General features: G+C 40.5%; 2 protein-coding genes across 4 annotated transcripts; both read left to right on the plus strand.

Moving 5' to 3' along the window:
* The first annotated feature begins 752 nt into the window (after positions 1–752).
* bzw1a (basic leucine zipper and W2 domains 1a) lies at positions 753–10,102 on the plus strand. Its single transcript, XM_086283012.1, has 12 exons — positions 753–876; positions 3,248–3,321; positions 3,421–3,597; positions 3,684–3,778; positions 3,874–3,939; positions 5,358–5,493; positions 5,723–5,832; positions 5,922–6,092; positions 6,285–6,431; positions 7,378–7,516; positions 7,899–8,021; positions 9,461–10,102. The coding sequence occupies exons 2-12, from the start codon at positions 3,258–3,260 to the stop codon at positions 9,490–9,492; spliced, it is 1,260 nt and encodes a 419-aa protein (XP_086139138.1). The 5' UTR covers positions 753–876; positions 3,248–3,257; the 3' UTR covers positions 9,493–10,102.
* Positions 10,103–11,641: 1,539 nt separating this feature from the next.
* On the plus strand, positions 11,642–18,315 carry LOC147302021 (uncharacterized). 3 transcript variants are annotated; one of them, XM_086282571.1, is made up of 4 exons: positions 11,642–11,895; positions 15,343–15,735; positions 16,287–16,403; positions 16,913–18,315. In XM_086282571.1, exons 1-4 carry the CDS (start codon positions 11,818–11,820, stop codon positions 17,975–17,977), a joined length of 1,653 nt encoding a protein of 550 aa, XP_086138697.1. In that variant the 5' UTR covers positions 11,642–11,817; the 3' UTR covers positions 17,978–18,315. The 3 variants fall into 3 exon arrangements, with proteins under 3 accessions (XP_086138697.1, XP_086138696.1, XP_086138698.1); XM_086282570.1 differs by lacking the exon at positions 11,642–11,895 and adding an exon at positions 15,093–15,211; XM_086282572.1 differs by lacking the exons at positions 11,642–11,895; positions 16,287–16,403.
* Positions 18,316–18,827: the final 512 nt, after the last annotated feature.

Genomic DNA, 18,827 nt, shown 5'->3' on the forward strand with positions numbered 1-18,827 from the left:
CATAAAGGTATGGAGGTACTTTTTCCCTTCACTCTGTCCTCTCCCTGCGTGGCCTGCTGTTCGTTTGTGCTCCAGCATCCCGGCACATTTTACCCTATGTGTAGTAAGTGAAAAAATTGGAACTTTCTACCAGTTAGGTTTTTTAATCTATTATCTAATTATTTCGGCATAGCATGAATGGCCATGTGGGAGATCGTTATCAGTAAACATAAAGCTTATGAAACATAAAACTTTACACCTTCGTTCATGTTTTCCAGTGCTGTTAATTAGGTCCCAAATTGGAGTCTGATGGGCCGATTTTGGCCCTTAGGTCTTATGTTTGACATCTCTGCTATACAGGGATAAAGTGCAAGAAATGCATATCCAGACTGTTTATGTTGTATAGACTGACATAAATCTGCTCCTAATCAAGTTCATTTATATTTTTTCAAGATAAACATGTTTTTTTTTTCACTCACATCTGTTATTCAGTTACATTTTATCACAAAAAATAAGCAGCATTTCATATTTGAAATATGAACCATGTATGTGGTAAACATCTGTTATGTATTTTTACATACATTGTTATTGATGCACTGATTTAATAACACAATAACTTAACACTGGCTGAGTAACAAAAACAGGAAGACCACGCAAGGGTTAGCTACATAAATATACTGTAATGTATTTCAAAACAAACAAACAAAGAAAAAGCTTTCTGTATCAGTAAATTAAACGTTTTTGTTCAAAGGAAATCCCCTTTAAAAAGCGCATGCGCAGCGGGCGGAGCCTGCGGAAGTCCTGACGGGAAGGTCTTTTTGTTTGGGCCGCTCAGATACTCGACACTTTGCTTCCATTCCTCGGCTTCACAACCGTTTTTTATCTGCATTAATTTCGGTGAGTACTCTCGTTTTCCGGCTCCTCGCCTCGGTTCCCACGCCGCCCTCTCCTTGCGTGTACTGATGTGGCCTGTTTGAAGGCAGGAAATTTTGCTTTTTGGGTTTTGTTCGGCCTGGGAATGTTGCCATCATGGGCGCCGCCGGAGGGCGAATTTTAACTTAGCATTAGCTCCATTACAGAGCAGATTGCGGCTCTGCTTTGTTGTTGTTATGGATGGGTTTTTTTTTCATGACAGCTCGACAGGTGGTTGTGTTTTATAGTCGATGAGGTGCTGATGCGGTGAATTTTCTTGCGTGCGTGAGCCGAGGCTGAACGGTAATCAAACGTGGTTAGCGTGCTAGCGGGCCCGGCTACCTTGCTCGGCGCATGGCGAGGCCTCGAGTTAGCCTGTGCTAATCCACAGTTAGCCAGCTGCTCAGAAAATCCCTCATTGCTCGCGAGCGGAAAGCTATCCGTGGGAAATATCCGTGGAACGTGCTCGCGTTGAGGTCACACCTGTGTACTGTGATTGAATTAAGCAGTGTCGTGCTGATACATCTGGTTATTTCCACCTCCCAGCATCCACCTTTATAGCCCCGCAGATTGTCTTTTGTCTGCCGAGTACTCCTTCACCTTTGTGTGAGTAGCTAGTCAAAGCCCGGGGGGAGGAAAAGCATCCGTGCTGGATTTAATTTACTTTGAACTAAATCTGTATTATGTCAGGCTGTTTTTAATAGATTAAGGAGGCTTTCCTTGGAGTAAGATAAATGAAGTCAGAACAGCTAAAACTAAACAACTGCATGCTCGCGGATAGTGGTTAACTACACTGCCATTTAAAACTGATAAATACGCATCTCTTAGAGTTAAATACTTTCTAACGTTCTCTGTGTTTGTGAAGGCAGTGGTTACAGATATACACGTTACTTGGTTTAATCTTAAGAGGCACGTGAACGTCTCAGTTACAGCAAAATAACTTACACAGTGAGTTTCCTTGACATTAACCCAGCTGTTGACGGACCCTGAGCCTGGATAGAAGAGAGTTTGGGATTTAGGAGGGAAATGAAGCCATCACTGCAAAGAAAAGGGGTGTCATGGGTTTAAATACTCAAACATGTATACACTCTTTGGTAGAAATGGAGGGGGGAAATTGGACATGAAAGGGAAAAGCGTCAAGAAATATCAGCCCCTTGGCTGTTATCTGTTAATAAGATGACATTTACTGCCCTGTTTTGTCAGCTGATGGGACTAAATGTTGAGCTGAAGTCTTGGAAGCTGGTCTTTTTTTCCCTTCCCTAATTTGCACTCTTTTTTCTACTTATCTCTATCAACTCAGTTTGACTGATTCCCACACAGTGAAGGAACATTTCAGCCAGTGTAGTACTGCAGTTTCTCTCAGGGATGTACAGATGCTGCTGGCTGAAATGTCCCAGAATTATTATTATTATTATTCTAAACCAGTGGGTTATTAGTGTGTAAAGGCTACTGTGTGTTTGTGGCTCAAAAAAAGATCAAAACTGGGTGTTATTCATCGTTACTGTTATCAGCGTGTTGCTTTTTCAACACGGATCCATGAATTAAAGGAACAATGTGGTTACTTTTATCATTGTCTGGAAGTAAGACATGGTTAACAAGCATGATTTGTGGCCTTTGTGGTTTGTTGCTGAAGAACTCAGACTTTAAAACATTTAAGTAAATTAAAATGAAGAAATTGTTGCTTCACTACTAGGTTGGTTTTTCTTTTTTTGCTGAGTGTGCATTTTTTTTGTTTTGACTGCTATAGCAAGGGAACATTTCGTCCTGTGATAACACTTTGGTTACTTTCACAATGAACCTCATCGCGGGCAAAGAGTCGGGCCTTTTCATTGTTTGTACCTTTTAAGGGTTTTTACACCCTGTTAAAATGAAAGGGGGAATGTGTTTTAGTTAAATAGGAACTAATGCATTTCCAAAAATACCATTTTGATAATAATTTAACTCCATGAGCCTTCCTGTATGACTCGCAGCGTCCTTCAAATATTCATGATTACTTTTGAAATTTATCCTCTCTTTAAAGTGAGAGAAATAAAAGCCTGACTGAAACTGAACAGGTTTTAAGTTAAAACTAAACTGAAAAGAATAAGCCAACTCTGGAAACTCCCAGAGAGTAAACTGATTGAAAACAAACTGAAACTAAGTTCTTACAATAAAAACTTTTCATCTCCGGTCGGTGCCACCAGCTTTTTGAATTACCAGCAGACTCTAAAGTTATTCTACACAGCCCATTGTTACAGGACGTGTGGATAACCCGGCTTACGCCCAGGTGCTGGGAGGAGAAAACATAATTACAGGGCCCGTTGATGAGTTGCCTGTGCAGCTAAACATTAACTCTGTGTGTTCTCGTCTCTTTCAGGGTGTCTTTTATGAATAATCAAAAGCAGCAAAAGCCAACGCTAACAGGCCAGCGTTTCAAAACGAGGAAAAGAGGTGAGTGCTGATTCCTGGATCCACTGATCCCCAGCCCTGCTGTTCCACACTCTGCTTTCATTTCTGAATCAACGTTTGTGTGTCGTTGTCTTCCCACAGATGAAAAGGAGAGATTTGACCCTACTCAGTTTCAAGAAAGTATCGTACAAGGCTTGAATCAAACTGGCACTGATTTGGAAGCGGTCGCAAAGTTCCTCGATGCCTCTGGCGCCAAGCTTGACTACCGCCGCTATGCAGAGACACTCTTTGACATCCTGGTGGCTGGCGGGATGCTGGGTGAGTTGCGACATGTTTTGTCGTCACTCGTGTGCAGAAATGTGTGTAATACATGTATATATTTACCTTTTTATGTGTGTCTGCAGCCCCAGGAGGGACTCTCTCTGATGACATGACCCGCACAGAGTACTGCCTCTTCACGGCACAAGAAGACCTGGAGACAATGCAAGCATATGCTCAGGTCGGTCCCTGTTAATGAATGCGTTTTAAAAATGAAGCACGCGTGACAAGCAGGTAATGCTCACAGGCCGTTTCTTCTCTTTGACTCATAAACAGGTTTTTAACAAGCTGATCAGGCGTTACAAGTACCTGGAGAAGGGTTTCGAAGAGGAGATCAAGAAGGTGAGCAATAACTGGATCCTGATAAGGGGATAAGTTCAAACTGGGCTTAGCTGGTTGGAACGGTTTGAGGCAGAGGTTGCCAGCTGTTGATTGCAGTTCCCTTCGTTTGTTTTCAAGATAACAAACTTTTTTCCCCCAAAGCAAGGCACTATGCAGCAGACGAAGTACATAATGTACTGTAGATGTTTTAAAAGTTTCTGAATTTCTTAATCTAAAAATAAAATTTCATTGGTGTTAAAAGTTTTAATTGCGGACTTTTGAGTTTCCCACAAGCCGACTAAACAAGACTAAAGTCAAAATTGATTAACTGATATTTTTCATGCTCTTATTTTGAAGGCTGAGCCTCTGCTATCCCTGTTCTTTTAATGTGCTCCAACTTTAGAGCAGTCTGTTCGCTGCTGTTGCGGCCCTTGTAGTTGGTCAGCTCTCGTGAACCTCTGTTCCTGTGGTTGGACAAACTCCCAGCTGCACCATCTTGGATGATAGCAGTTTCAGCAGCCATGATCTTTGAAAGTACAACTGCAGCACCAGATCATACCTTTAAGTGGTCGGGCTGTTTGAGGTGTTTTTGACTGCCAGTAATTGGGGGGTTGGGCCTTGATTATACTTTGTCTGCTTGTGTCTGAGTGACATCCACAAGCCTGAATTTGCGTTGCAGTGCACCACTTCAAAGAGCTGAAATGGGAACGACTGCTTGGCTGTCGGGTCTGTCAGTGTAGTCAAGGACTTTGTGCCGCTGGATCATTATGTGGTGCTTATTTTATGCTTGTAAGCACAGTACTAGGAAGCGTAGGATGGGTGTGTGACACCATACATGGAGTTTAAGTCCTGCTGTAGAAAACTGGTGCCATAAGCACAAAGACTGCAGTCAAAGATGGAGCTGATGTCCACTGATGGGATAAGAAATTAATTGCTGCATGGTGTGCGTTGTTTTCTTTCACACCACAGGAGGTGCTTTTTCTTCACGTGCCCTTACATTTCCGCAAATGCGAGCAGCTCTGTGGGAAACGACCCACCTGTTGCTGGGGATAAGTTGGGCCTTTTTATCGCAACTCTTGAACGGTTTGCACAATTGATAAAATCTAATGGGATTTGGAAACAACTGTGCACTTTTCAATGATGTTATGGGCATTGCAGTGATCCCAGGCGTGGTGTCACAGCAGCCCCATGAAGTTACACTAGTTTATTGCTGATACAAACATTTTAAAACTCTTGACCGTCCACAGAAGCTCAAAATACAAACTTTTAATGTGTGGTAACCCTAAATTTGATTTGCTTAAAAGGTTATTCTCAACATGTCTGGAAAGAAATTTCTTTAGTGGAAGGGAGTTTTAACATCTCTAGGGATGTAAGTATGCCCACAGTTTTTGTTTTTCAAGTTTAAACATGCATTAAACTTGTCTGCGTTCTCTTTGTAGTTACTGCTGTTTCTAAAGGGGTTTACTGAGTCTGAGCGCAACAAGCTCGCCATGCTGACCGGCATCCTGCTGGCCAACGGCAGCATATCAGCCTCCATCCTGAACAGTCTCTTCAACGAGAACCTCGTCAAAGAAGGTAAGGACAAACGTCTTAAGTCTGGCTCAGAAACGGTCAGAAAGCTGGTCGGGTATCAGTGACAGCAGCAGTTTGGTGGTTTCGTCCTGCAACACTGACACTTTCTGTGGTTCTTGTGTGCAACAGCTTCCCTGGGAAGCTTAACATTAATTAGGGCAGTCAAATTAATTTAAAAAAGGAGTTGGTTTTGTGTTCAGAAGAAGCTCTGACCTGTGTCATCTCTGTCCAGGCGTTTCTGCAGCCTTCGCTGTCAAGCTGTTCAAGTCATGGATCAACGAGAAGGACATCAACTCTGTTGCTGGCAGTCTTCGCAAAGTTGGCATGGACAACAGGCTGATGGTAAGCAAAAACACAAGTCAGGGGCCACGTGTCGACCCATTCCTGCTGCCAGTGTCTCACTGGTGTGTGAACATCCTTCTCCTCCTCAGGAACTCTTTCCGGCCAACAAACGGAGCTGCGAGCATTTTTCGAAGTACTTCACCGACGCCGGGCTGAAGGAGCTGTCTGACTTCGCCCGCAACCAGCAATCCATCGGCGCCCGCAAGGAGCTGCAGAAGGAGCTCCAGGAGCAGATGTCCCGAGGTGACCCTCTGAAGGAGGTGAGGCCACAGGCTGACTTATTTAAATGCCTAATTTATCATAAAAGATATACACTGAGCTCTGAACAACAGGTTTTTAACACTTCTGTTTTTGCTCCACTCAGTTTCTCTGAATGAAAAAGCACAGAAACAGATGTGTGCTTCATTAGTGACTGACGTGTGTGATTAACCTCGCTGCCTTCCCTCCTTCAGATTATTGCCTTCACTAGGGAGGAGATGAAGAAGGCCAACCTCTCTGAGCAGGCCATGATCAGCATCATCTGGACTAGTGTGATGAGCTCCGTGGAATGGAACAAGAAGGAAGAGCTCGTGACCGAACAAGCCATCAAACACTTGAAGGTACGCAGCAGGGCCGAGGAGCACAGCTGTGGTTAAAGCGCTTAAAGGGATTAATTCATCATTATTAATTAATGAACCTGTGCAGGAAACGCGACTCTACGGCTGAAGGCTTATCCCGCAACCACAGCTATGTCTTACTTCAAAGTAAAAGCCTTGGAATATTTGAATTGAACAGGATTTTCAAGTTGGTGGCAGATTTGCAAAATAAAAGCCTCCCGTTTAGTTCATTGTGCCTCTAGTCCAGCAGTAGCAACAATCTCACTGCAATAAATCCCCAAATTACAGCGTCTATTTATTATTGCCAGTAAATGTTCTCTTTTCAAGTGTCTAAACATCCTCAAACCCATGAACTTCAAGACTAATGAAGACTTTATTATGGGGCTAACACATGTGGGGGTGCAAAACACCTCAATAGCATCACCTACAAAACTAACCTGTGAAATTTGATTCATTTTGTCCATCTTGGGATGTTACACATGTATCTCAGTGGAAACATGCCCTAAACCCCATTTTGGAAGGCTGGCATTTTAAAGTCAAGAGGCAGGTTTTGTAGTATTTATTGGGTCTATGGCGCCACCTACAGTATTTCAATAAAGGAGCCCCAGCACTTGATTTTAATCTGCTTGCATGAAATTCAGTGGCCTCGTGTAATATCCCAAGTTGAAAAGGCATCTTTGTGCCTTCTAAACCCAACAGGAAGTCTACAAGTATCTTGGTTGCTATTGAAACTCAGAGTTAGATGGATAAATGTGATTGGTCTGTTTGACCGACCTGAAAACTTTTAAGGAAGAAAATCACAAAGCTGCATGAGAAGCTGTTAAAGCTCGTGTACATCAATCAATCTGTCCCAGACTGTTGGTTGGTGAAAGGAAACGGCTCCACGTGTACCACAGTATTGCTCCCTGCAGCTTTACATGCTCTAATTTAGCGGCTTCTTTCTCCACAGCAATACAGCCCTCTGCTGAAAGCCTTCACCTCCCAGGGTCTGTCTGAGCTCAGCCTGCTGCTGAAGATCCAGGAGTACTGCTACGACAACATCCACTTCATGAAGGCCTTTCAGAAGATCGTGGTGCTCCTCTATAAAGGTTGGTGCTACAGCAGGAGGAAAAAGCTTGGCTGTGACAGCTTGTCTTGTCGTCTTTTAGGTTTATGAAAGGTCATTTTTCCCATTTCCTGACTTTAAAAAGCTGTTTCTTGAATGTGCTTGGTGTCTTTTTTTTTTTTTTTTTTTTTTTTTTTTTTTTTGCTACCCAAACACTAGAAAGTCTGGCTTGGCATTGTCCTTTTTACACACAGCTTCAGCTTTGATTGGTCTTAGATTTCCCCCAGAAGTCCAGATTGTTTTTAATAGAGAAACTCTCACCAAGCATCAGTAAATTGTTTCTTTGAATCTTTACAAAGGTTTCAGGCTCTCCTGGTGGAAGTTTAATGTGCCCGCCCTCCTCACAGTCCTGTTTTCTCTTTCAGCGGATGTATTGAGTGAAGAGGCCATACTGAAGTGGTACACTGAAGCCCACCTTGCCAAGGGGAAGAGCGTTTTCCTCGAGCAGATGAAAAAATTTGTGGAGTGGCTGAAGAATGCTGAGGAAGGTAAAGATGGAGAAATAACCTGCACTTCCTGGGTTTTGTGTGTTTTGAGGAGCTGTGTTCAGAGCTGATGGCATATGCTCAAAACCTGAAAGGCCACTAAAAGGTTAAAGGAGCTCTGCATTGAACAGGCCAGTTAGACATGCACCTGTCACGTTGTATGATTAAAGGCATGTATAGACATGTACCTGAGTGTATTTATGACAACGAAGGAGTTTATACTATATATGAATTTGCTAAAGCTTTGTTTTAGCTTGTTAGCTGACTCAATCACAGGTCAATATGAAATGCTTGAGATGTTTTACAGTCACATGACTACTACCCACATGGTAATTGATGCTGGCATGTCAGGTAACAGAGCTCGATCGGTCCACAACTGGTTGAAGCACCACAAATGCTCTGTGGTGTGGCCATGTAATGGGAAGTCGAGCACCAGCTGTGGCTACAACCGTAGCTTGCCTCCACCAGTGTGAGTGAGAGAATGAATGAATAGTGGCATTGAAAAGCGCGATATAATTATTATTATAATAATCTGGCTGGCCATCTGTGCTAGTGTATCAGGATGTTTGTTATAAAACTCGAAGCTGTAGCTTTAGCCAAAGTATAATGCAAAATGCCTCTATAAATGGCCCTAGAGTAAGTGGCAATCTTGCAAATGACAATCACCAGGGAAAATGTTCATTTCCAAACGAGCTGTTGTTTGGCGAAATTGATCACAAGAGGGGGCTGAACCAAAAACCTGGTTACAAGTACTTTGCTTGGAAGATGCAAACTATTCCTGAGTGGCAGGGAAACTTGAAATAAGTCCAAAAAAGTTCCTCTAAAGTCATCGGTTGCTTCTTTTTTGCAATATATTTGCAGAGTTGAGGTACAAGTTCAATTTCTCCAATTCTGGCTTATGTCAAAAGTTTCACACCCACTTGGCGAGTGGTTTGCAAGTATTTTGTCTCAGTTGCTCCTAGTTTGCAGGTTTTGTCTGTGCAATTGAGACAAATTGTCACCAATCAAGGGGTTTCCATGCAGCCTTTTTGTTACTGATTTTTACCCAGCACTAACAAACTGGCCAGAATAAAAGTTTCTCTAGTGACTGATGGTTGCCAGGCGTCACAAACAGTCTCTAATCCTGGGAGAGTGAGTATTTTTCTTGTTTGAAATCCTCTGAAACCAGATCAGCGTTTAGTCCTGATGTATTCACTGGAGCAAAGGATGACTGCATGTTGTTTGGTTTTTAGTGGCGAGTTCTTCACATGCACAGGGTGCTGGAGGCAACCAGGTAGTTGGGAAAGGTCTCAGTCTTTAAATGACTGTACAGTCATGAGAAAAAGGAGGTCTTAAATACTTTAAAGACAATCACAATCAAATCATCGTTTTACTCATTCACAAGATGTTGTAAAGTGATCAGCGTCTTGACTGATTCGTCCTCTTGTGTTTTCTCTCGGCAGAGTCGGAATCGGAGGAAGAGGAGGCGGACTAAAACCTCAATTGCCAGACGAGCTTTGTTTTTCTTTTGTTTTTCTTTTAAAAAGTAGGAGCAGGAGCAGTAGAATGTCTTTGCCCTTTTCCCTCCTTCTACATCCTGTTACGGTTTATTTATCCACAAATGCAAACAATCCTCCACCACTACCAAACGCTTAGTTTGTCCAAATAAAACGGGTCCTTAACTCGCAGTATGGAGGGCAGTGGGAGCAGAAAATGACAAATTCTCCCCTTCTCTTCCCTTCTTTGGTCATTTTGATGTAATTTGGATTATGAAAACGTGTTTGATTTTCAGTGGCTGCTGCTCATAAGTCTGAGGTTAATCTTCATGCGACTACAGCCAAAGTCTTTTCTTTCTCCCCCTCTTTATTTTTTCTTTTTAAAATTGACTCGGCTCATTGTTTTGGCTCCTGTTCGGTCTTAAACTTCGCCTTCTTGACTTTTTGGGTAAACTTGTACTGCCTGTCGAGGTCACTCCGGTCAGTTTGTCAGAAGACACGCCCCCCTGTAAAATGCCTCGCCAGCTAACGATTATTATTGGTTTCTACTTTCTTTAATCTGATAAGCCGATTTGACTTTTTTATGAAATAAAGATTATTGAAACTGTTCTTCCTGTGCTTTGTTTTCATTTTACTTCAGTAATTGTAACTTTGGTCTCTAGGACTATGAAGCTACAAATGGTGAACCATGGCAGGTCGCTAGGGACAACTGTGACCACCTAGGGAACGCAAACTAGAATTTGGAATAAAGTTTAAAGCATTTCACGCTTTAAAGGGGTTGCTGACCAGTCTATAGACATGTCTGAGGCTTAACTGTGCAAAGAAAGCACATTCTGATCTTAAGTGGGCCAAAGGGGTGAGATTCCTGTTTCAATGTAAATAAGTTTACACATTTAATTTTAAAACTGGGAAATGTTAATAAAATTAGTTGAAAATGCACCAGAGTTGGCCATGAGCTAATTTTCAGCTGTAGTCCCAGTTTGGGTCTTGAAAGAACACTAGAATCAGAACGCATCAATTTTATATAAGGAGAAGGGACATACTGGCTAAAGTAAAACTTAGCTCAGTACTGACATTATCATTCAACAGTCTTCAGTTTTCATTGAAAATGTGTTCTGATCTTTGAAACTAATGGGTGTGATCTTCCACTGTTGCACAGCCTTTACAGAAAATGCATTAAGACCAGACATCCTTTAAAGGAATAATATAGCCCTCTCTATTCAAATGTGTAATTTGGTCTCTTTTTATCCTGGTGGTAATGAACTAAATCAATGAGGAGCTATATTGTTTCATAATTGATTTAATTAAAGATGCAAATTCATGTATTTGATAAATGCACTAAACTCATGATATGGGTTTTTAATGCATCTATTATATGAAGAGTAAAGGAACTGAGCTGAACAAAATAATACTAAAATAATATGGAGGACAAAATGTATGTAACTTAAGCTGTATGAACGTATTTCATATATATTTAAGTTGTCAATATTAAACTATATTACAAATCTTTTTTTTTTTTATTTGGGACTTAAAGTTTAATTAAGAGTTGATATCTAAACATTTGACTCAGAACATCCTGATTTTGGTTTTTCCACTTGATTTGGTAAAAGATGCACGCTGTCTTAGATGCATTTAAATGAAATGGAGAATGATTCAGACGTAACGCTTGTTTAGCAGCAGTTTCACTATTACATCATCTGCATACACATATTAGCTCCAGAGCAAGCAGATGGAAACTCATTAATATACAAAGAAAACAAGAGGACCTAGGATTGAACCTTGAGGAACACCTGTGGGTACGCACTTAAATATGGTTGAAGTTATTTTTTGAGCTCCTGAACCATATACAGTTTGCTGAAATACACAGAGGAAAAATTACCATTATCTGTTTTGGAGAACAATATACAGTGTCATAACAGTTTCAAATGCTTTTACCTTTTCTGTAAAAATGATCAAAGAATGGAATGATTGGCTTGAAGACTAAACTCCATTTTTGGTGTTAAAAAGTACAATCGCTGTTTAAATAAGTGAAACTGATCAGCTATCAGTTTTTCAGCTACTTAGATAATTAGCAGAATCCTACGGAGCCCCCCAGGGGACATGGGAGAAAAAAAAATTAGGGAGGGAAAAAAAAAAATTAGGGAGAAAAAAAAAATTAAGACGGACTTTTGCGAGCGCTCGCAAAAGTATTGCGAGATCTCGCAAAAGTATTGCGAGCGCTTGCAATAAGTATTGCGAGATCTCGCAAAAGATCCCGCTCCTTTTTGATAGCGTTTCAGTGGAAGGGTGCGGTGCTACGGTACGGAGCTCCATACGGTGCGGACATGGAGGAGGATTTAGAACATTTCTTGCGGTCAAGAGAGGTCCCACACGACGACATCATGCACATGCAACAAGACAAAGTACGTATAAACAACAAAGCATTAAACACCGCGGTTCAAAAGGCGAGTAACTTGTTGAAAAACCGAGGTCGTATATGCAGGCCTTTAATGTTAATTCTTGTAAATATGTTCAGGTTCATTAAACATAACTCGTTAAGTGCACATATGTTTTGAAATTTCAAATCGTGTCCAAATTCATGGGCTGCATCCTCCCGAGGACTCGGGCTTCGTGGTCTACGTGGGCCGGGTTCTCAGAACGGCTGGGGAAATTGGACGGTCTAGCCTTCTGATTAGCGTCACCGCTGTCTCGGTGGAGTGTAATAAGCTCGTCCGTCTGCTCCTTTCTATCTAAAATATAAGACGACACTGGAGTAAATTCTCGACCATCTCGCACTTCTGTTTAATCAGTTTTCTGTGTGACGTTGATTAAGCGCTGTAAAACCAATGTGGAACCCACCCGGGGGATTAAAGTTTTATTTTATCGAATTTAATCTAATAACTTTAATCTCAGCCAAACCGTTTTACTCACGAACAAATGAAACACTGAAAAAAGCCAAACATTAACATTTTTAGGTTGTCTAAGTGTTTTATATATTAAGTTTAGCCTGAGTAGCTAAAGTCCGCGGTGATCTGAAAATAATATGCCGCGAGTTGTGCCGTTCTTGGCGGCTTTAGTGACCCTTGAGCTCTCGGCTACCTATCGAGCTGGTGGGTAACAGACATCAAGGAAAACGTCGAAGCACTTTTGCAAATATGCGATATCTTGATAAACCGAGAAGATATTTCAAGTTTATACACCCACGTTCTCCCCTGAAATGTGTTTAAAAAAATTTTTTGTGACCCAGAAAGATTAATAACGGTCATTTTAAAACTTATTAACGGCCGCCATTACCGGAAACTGGAGTTTGGCTGGGCCGCACTTTGAATTCTGGGATATGGGCCACGAAGCACACACCGGACCCATCCTTCAAATTCGGTGAAAAGTGAATGTAATTCTTTGTATTACACCCCCTGGCATATGTTAATTTTGTTCTGGTTGTATACATGTTCTGTATACTGCTTCTTAATAAAGTTCAATAATTAAAAAAAAATAGGTGAAAAGGAGGATGCATTTGTCTGCTGCATTCGGAGGAGTTTACGAATTTAAAATAGAATCTTTGTAGAGATTGCCAGAATTGTTGTACATTTCTGTGCAAATAAAAAAAAAAAAAGGAGTCTACGAAATTGGATAGCCTTCGGTGCATCGCTGTGACATAATCGGTCTACAAAAGCGTCCTCAGGAGGATGCAGCCCATGAATTTGGACAATGTGATAAATACAGTTTAAAAAAAAAAAAAAAAAAAGAGGTTGCAGCCCATGAATTTGGATGTTGTTATCTGGCTGTGCCATTACCATGGTAACATGGACAGCATGGCACAAAATACTTGGTGGAACTTACCTTACTTATACCTTACTAGCAAAATATTTTTTAGTAACGTAGTATATTGCTACAGGAAAAATGATTCTATGTTTCTTTACCTTCTTTTAAATGTACAAAGATGCCCTTTGTCTGTGGTTAGATTAGTTTAGAAGTGTCTTTTTAGACTTTCCCAGCAAAGACATATTGTTTCGGGGACATATTGTTTCAGATTGTTTTATCTCTCCCAGCTCTCTGCTGACAAGACTAGCACCATATATGGAGTTGTTTATTTTATCTGTTTATTATTTTCTTATCCTGTTCTCACTGTCTCTGTGATTTGTGCCTATAAAAATGCCAAGCCACTGTCCATGGTTGTGGGTTGTTTCCAGCAGCTCACCCGTGTACACGTTAAGCATAAAAAAGTAACTTTGTCTCATTGTGTCTCTATTCCTCCAGGAAATGGCGGACATGCACAGTTCGCGCTGACGTCTGTTTCACTGTGGGAAGTGTTACGAACAGCTGGTCGGATCGGCAAAGCGTGTTTCTGGAATATTAGGTTTTTGTTCCTGCAAGCGCTTTTTATGCAGTTTTTGCAAAGCTATACGTGGAACGAAACCGTGACCGAGGACAAGCTGATGGCATAAGATGTAAGTACAACTCCTCCGGTTTCATATGCAAAACAAATTATTGCGCTAGCTTACACGGTTCAGGTTCTACAGGGATTTAAAAATAGTTACGCAAAACGGAGCGTGCTGCTCTGACCGGCTTTAAAGGGTTAACAATGACTTTTAAAAAATAATATAAAATAGTGTGCAACACCACTGAAGTTTGTTTTTTTTTTTTTTTTTTTAACTCTTTTTCAACCAACGGCAGTCACTCTCTAAATAACTTCTGCTTAGCTTTCCGAGCTTCCCTCGGGTCCTCTTAATCAGCGGTCTCCAACCTTTTTTGCGCCACGGACCGGTTTATGCCCGACAATATTTTCACGGACCGGCCTTTAAGGTGTCGCGGATAAATGAGGGAGGGGCTAATAATCGGCTCAGTCATTTTTAATGATCGTTGAAAGCCCAGATCGTAATCGTGATTAAAATTCGATTAATTGAGCAGCCCTAACGGAAAGTAAGATCAAAAACCAAAGGAGTGCTGTGTGGTTCATCAGGTGTGTTCCAAAAGCAAAGTGAAGGGATGGCAAGACAGAGAAATACTGCAGCAGAGAAGACCTGCAGAAAAATAGAAATCGGATGGCTTCATTTAAGCAGTAATGAATACCGTCAAGTGAGAACCAGAAATGGTGGAGGAACAAGACATGCAACTGTGGAAAAAACTACAACTGTAGCTAAGATTTTGGAAATGGGAAAGGACCTGTTTTTTCCAGATGGGTACTCGCCAAAAGGGAGAGTTGAAGACTTTGTCATTGATATCTGTGATTTAAAAAAAAAAAAAATCCGATTGCTTTAGATGACACTGTTGGCAAACTTTATGAACAAACCAAATTGAAGCTCCTGAGATTTTACATTTGCACGAAAGATGAAACACTGTTAACAGTTCAGTCCTCATCTGAAGAGGATTTTTCTGTCAGCATAACTGAAGAAGATTCACCGGTGACATTACTTGGATTTGACAGTGAGACAGATGATTTTGTCCCAGATCTACTTGAACATGGGGATTCATCTGACAGTGACACTGGCAAACAGGTTTGTTAAAATAAGAAAGTTATTATTAAAAATAATGATCACTTTAAAGTTACTGTATTTTGTTGTGTTTAGTAGTGCTCGGTGGTAACATGCGACATTTTCTAATTTTGTTGTACTATTGTACTAGGTTTGACTGTGCAACTGCAATAAAGAGTTGTCTTATTCAAGTGCTTTATGTACATCTACGAATATTTGCACTTCTGAAGGATGAAATTATTCCAGGAATTTGTTGTTGACTTGTGTGGTAAGGTACATTTAATACATCTGTGAAAGACTTACAGCTTTGTATTCATTAACATGTACAAAATGACTGGCTGCTGAAAAAATAATTGAATTATTTTCGTTTGTGTCTTGTGTTTGTTTTCTGGTTCACAGATTCACAATTTCCAGATGGAACCCAATCCAAAAAAACTGAAATCACTCTGTGAGGCAGTGACAACACAAAGTCCAGGAAAATCCCATCATATGCATTCAACCCCAACAGACATTAAAAACACTGTCGTGGGACAGCGGCAGCAGACTGACTCAAGTGATCATGATTTCCCTGACCACTGCTCTGAAATTATTGATCTGACCAGTATAGTTCCTAACAAATCCTTCAAACTAGAGTCCTGGGCCAAACTTCCAGAAGATTTGGAATGTCGTTTTCCACACATAGACGAAGCGGATACGGTTGTATGGAATCCTGAAGAGGATCTTGTCAGAGCAGATGGTGATGACACAGTCGTGATAACCCTGAATTATGTCAACAGTGAGGATCTCAGACAGGTAAGACCATGGACAGTTGTGGTTGATATGGTTCAAGTGTGACAAAATATGGAAATTTATTAATAATCAAATTCAGTAACTTGCATAGTTCTGATTTTAAAAAAGCTGATCATGCATTCCTGCTTGGACAAAATTTAAGCATGTGTGTTATTTTCTGTAATATTCTTTTGGATCTTAAAAGAAATAACTTACAGTACTGTGAAAGAATTGCTCGATTTCTATTAATCAGAATTCATCTCTTGTTTGTTTAAAACTTGATTTTTTTGCAGCAGTAATACAACATTTTAAGTAGCAATAAGTACATCAAGATCTGATAAAAACCTGTGGGATTCCACTGTAATATGTCTTTTTACTCTTGTAAGTGAGACATGTAGGCTGAAAATAAAGTGGTGTATTTTTGTTCTATTTCTTAATACCTATTGACATATTTTGCAGACTTTTTAAGAACATTCATGACTTAGAATAGGCCAAGGTAGAAGATTGAAGAAGAGTCTTCTAATCTTGAAGGGTTAAGGTGTCTGTTGTCAATTAATGCAATACTTCCTTCTCAGAATGCCGACACAAATGGATTACCTATGGATGGTTTCCTGCTACCATTGTCTTCAGCTAATGGCTTGACCACACCCCATATGCAGTCAATACAAGAGGAAGCACCCCAGATTGCACAGGTAAGATGGATCAATTCAGGCAACCATAAACACCTACCTTTACATACTGTAGAGATGCCAAAAATGTCATGCTATTTTCTGAGGATATGGCAGTTTGTGGGTCTATTTGAATTAAAAGGATATTGTCAGTTGAGAGACAATTCCAGTGTTTTACATTAACATAAGATTAAACAGGAAATTTAGTCTTGAAATCAAATTATTTACATAACACAGCAGTGAGACATTGTTTTGGTGTCACTATTGTGTTCTCTACCTATTTTGCACAGAAGTGAGTCTTCTCATACATGTAAAGAACACTTGTATAATTTTCTGTGAGGCATACAAGGACATCCATCAGGCCACAATGTTAATGTTATATATAAATTGTCAGTGCAACCATGGTTTGGGAATGTACAGCCCACTAAAATTAGACAAATAAATTTCAAACTTTTTCAGAACATTGATATTGTGTAATCTGTACAATTCATTTGCATTTCTTATGGAATGTGCATGTTTTGTCTTTTACTCAGGACCATGGACTGAATTTCATCGCACAAGGTTTGCGTTTAGATTCAAGCAACCAACTTTCCCCATCAAATTCAGGAGACCCACAGAGCCCCCTACATGTATCAATTCGCAGGATAAAAGTTGTTGATGATCTTTTGGCTGTATTTATGGACAGTCGCATTCTGAATGTGACTTTAAAGATGAACTTTGTAAATGAAAATGCTGTTGATGATGCTGGGGTGTCAAGGGAGGTTTACACTGCATTTTGGGAGCAATTTTTGGAACAGTGTGAAGGTGAAAATGAACGAGTTCCAAGGCTGAGGCCAGACTTTAGTGAGGCTGAATGGCAAGCAGTTGGGCAGATATGGGTGAAAGGCTTACTAGACCATGGTGTCTTTCCAGTGAGGCTGTCAAGGGCTTTCATTTTAGCCTGCATCCACGGAATGGACTCAGTTGATGTAGACATTCTGATTGCATCGTTTCTCAACTATCTGCCTCCTGTTGAGAGATCAGCTGTTGAGAAGGCTCTCCAAGGCACAATGGATGAAAATGATGAAGAGGACCTGCTTGACCTTTTTACAAGGATGGGTTCCCACTTCCTACCACCTAAGAACAACATGCAGCCTGCCATTGAAACAATGGCTCATAAGGCCATTCTCCAAGAGCCAAAGTATATAATGGATTGCTTCTCCACACCCATGGCACATCTGCAGCTGAAACTGGCAGACAAGGAAAGTGTGTTATCTCTGTATGAGACAAAGAAGGCCACAGGCAAAAGACTAGTGCAGCTATTTGAAGCAACAAAAATCATGCTGTCTCACGGAGAACAAACAACGTTTAACCATCTTCAGCGTTATGTTAAAAACGCTGATGAAACCAAAGCTGAAAAAATCCTGCACTTCTGCACAGGATCTTCTGTGATATGTGTTGACAAAATTTTGGTGTGTTTTAATGCTGAAACTGGGCTCAACAGAAGGCCTGTTGCTCACACCTGTGGAGCTACCCTTGAAGTGCCATGCACTTACAGTTCTTATCCTGAGTTCGACAATGTCCTTTCCAGCAATTACTTTGAAATGGACATCATTTGAACTTGATGAGTGTACTAATGGTTAGAGCTGTAATTTTTATTTGTATGATTATCCTTGAGTTCATAAATTCTGTCTTGTTTCATTTTGTCATTGAAGCATTTGATATATTCAGCCGTATAACAAGCAGTCACAAATTTAATTTTCTGATGGTTTAGTTGTATGTTAGGTCAGATTTCACAAGGACTCTTTATTGTTTAAAATTCTTTGAAAATGACCACATCTTTAACTTCTGTTGAAAACAAGGTTTGTGTTTAGCGTTAGAGGGACAGATCACATCAAAATTTGCTGTACACATTGTCATTATTTTCTTTTACTCCAGCCATCAGCCAGAATAAAGGCTCGCTTTTGTTTTAAGTTGATTGTCCTCTCTCTCTCCTTGTCTGCTTTTGGGTACGTTCTCTCAACACACCTGCATACCCCGCAGTGACACACATTGGCTTGCTGTTTATCCATCTAGAATGTTTTGTCGTGAGTTGCCTAGTTTTGGGAGATATTAGCTGTAGAGATCTCTTCCTTGTTGAAAAACAACATGAAGCTACATAAGGACTTTGCTACTAAGCATTAAGTACCATGTGAAACAAGAGAGGGGTAGGCTTGTACAGTCAATATCTCTAAAATTGGGCAACTCACACTAAAACAATGTGGATTAAGGAATACTACAGCTAGCGAACAGAAAAATTTGTAAATTTGATTTTAGGGTGAAAAGTCCATTAATATTAGTAAAGAATGTCACTATGGTTGCGAAAGAAGTTATTGAAAGTTAATGATAAGACCCTGTTTACAAATTCTTAAAGCTGATGTGGCCTTTAAACATCATCTTGTAACAATAAGTCCTATTTTCCCTTGATTA

Source organism: Aulonocara sp. 'chitande type north' Nkhata Bay, linkage group LG23 (genome assembly GCF_057382095.1).
Source record: "Aulonocara sp. 'chitande type north' Nkhata Bay isolate Kocher_YH1m ecotype deep benthic linkage group LG23, A_spYH_male_GT1.1, whole genome shotgun sequence".
Lineage (NCBI taxonomy): Eukaryota > Metazoa > Chordata > Actinopteri > Cichliformes > Cichlidae > Aulonocara > Aulonocara sp. 'chitande type north' Nkhata Bay.

Excerpts from the sequence above, each read along its gene's own strand:
- bzw1a (XM_086283012.1), top strand. The coding sequence starts at position 3,258 with ATGAATAATCAAAAGCAGCAAAAGCCAACGCTAACAGGCCAGCGTTTC. Across the intron at positions 7,517-7,898 it reads CGTGGTGCTCCTCTATAAAG|CGGATGTATTGAGTGAAGAG; the intron begins GTTGGTGCTACA and ends TTTCTCTTTCAG. Across the intron at positions 8,022-9,460 it reads GCTGAAGAATGCTGAGGAAG|AGTCGGAATCGGAGGAAGAG; the intron begins GTAAAGATGGAG and ends TTCTCTCGGCAG.
- LOC147302021 (XM_086282571.1), top strand. The coding sequence starts at position 11,818 with ATGGAGGAGGATTTAGAACATTTCTTGCGGTCAAGAGAGGTCCCACAC. Across the intron at positions 15,736-16,286 it reads ACAGTGAGGATCTCAGACAG|AATGCCGACACAAATGGATT; the intron begins GTAAGACCATGG and ends CTTCCTTCTCAG. Across the intron at positions 16,404-16,912 it reads AAGCACCCCAGATTGCACAG|GACCATGGACTGAATTTCAT; the intron begins GTAAGATGGATC and ends TCTTTTACTCAG.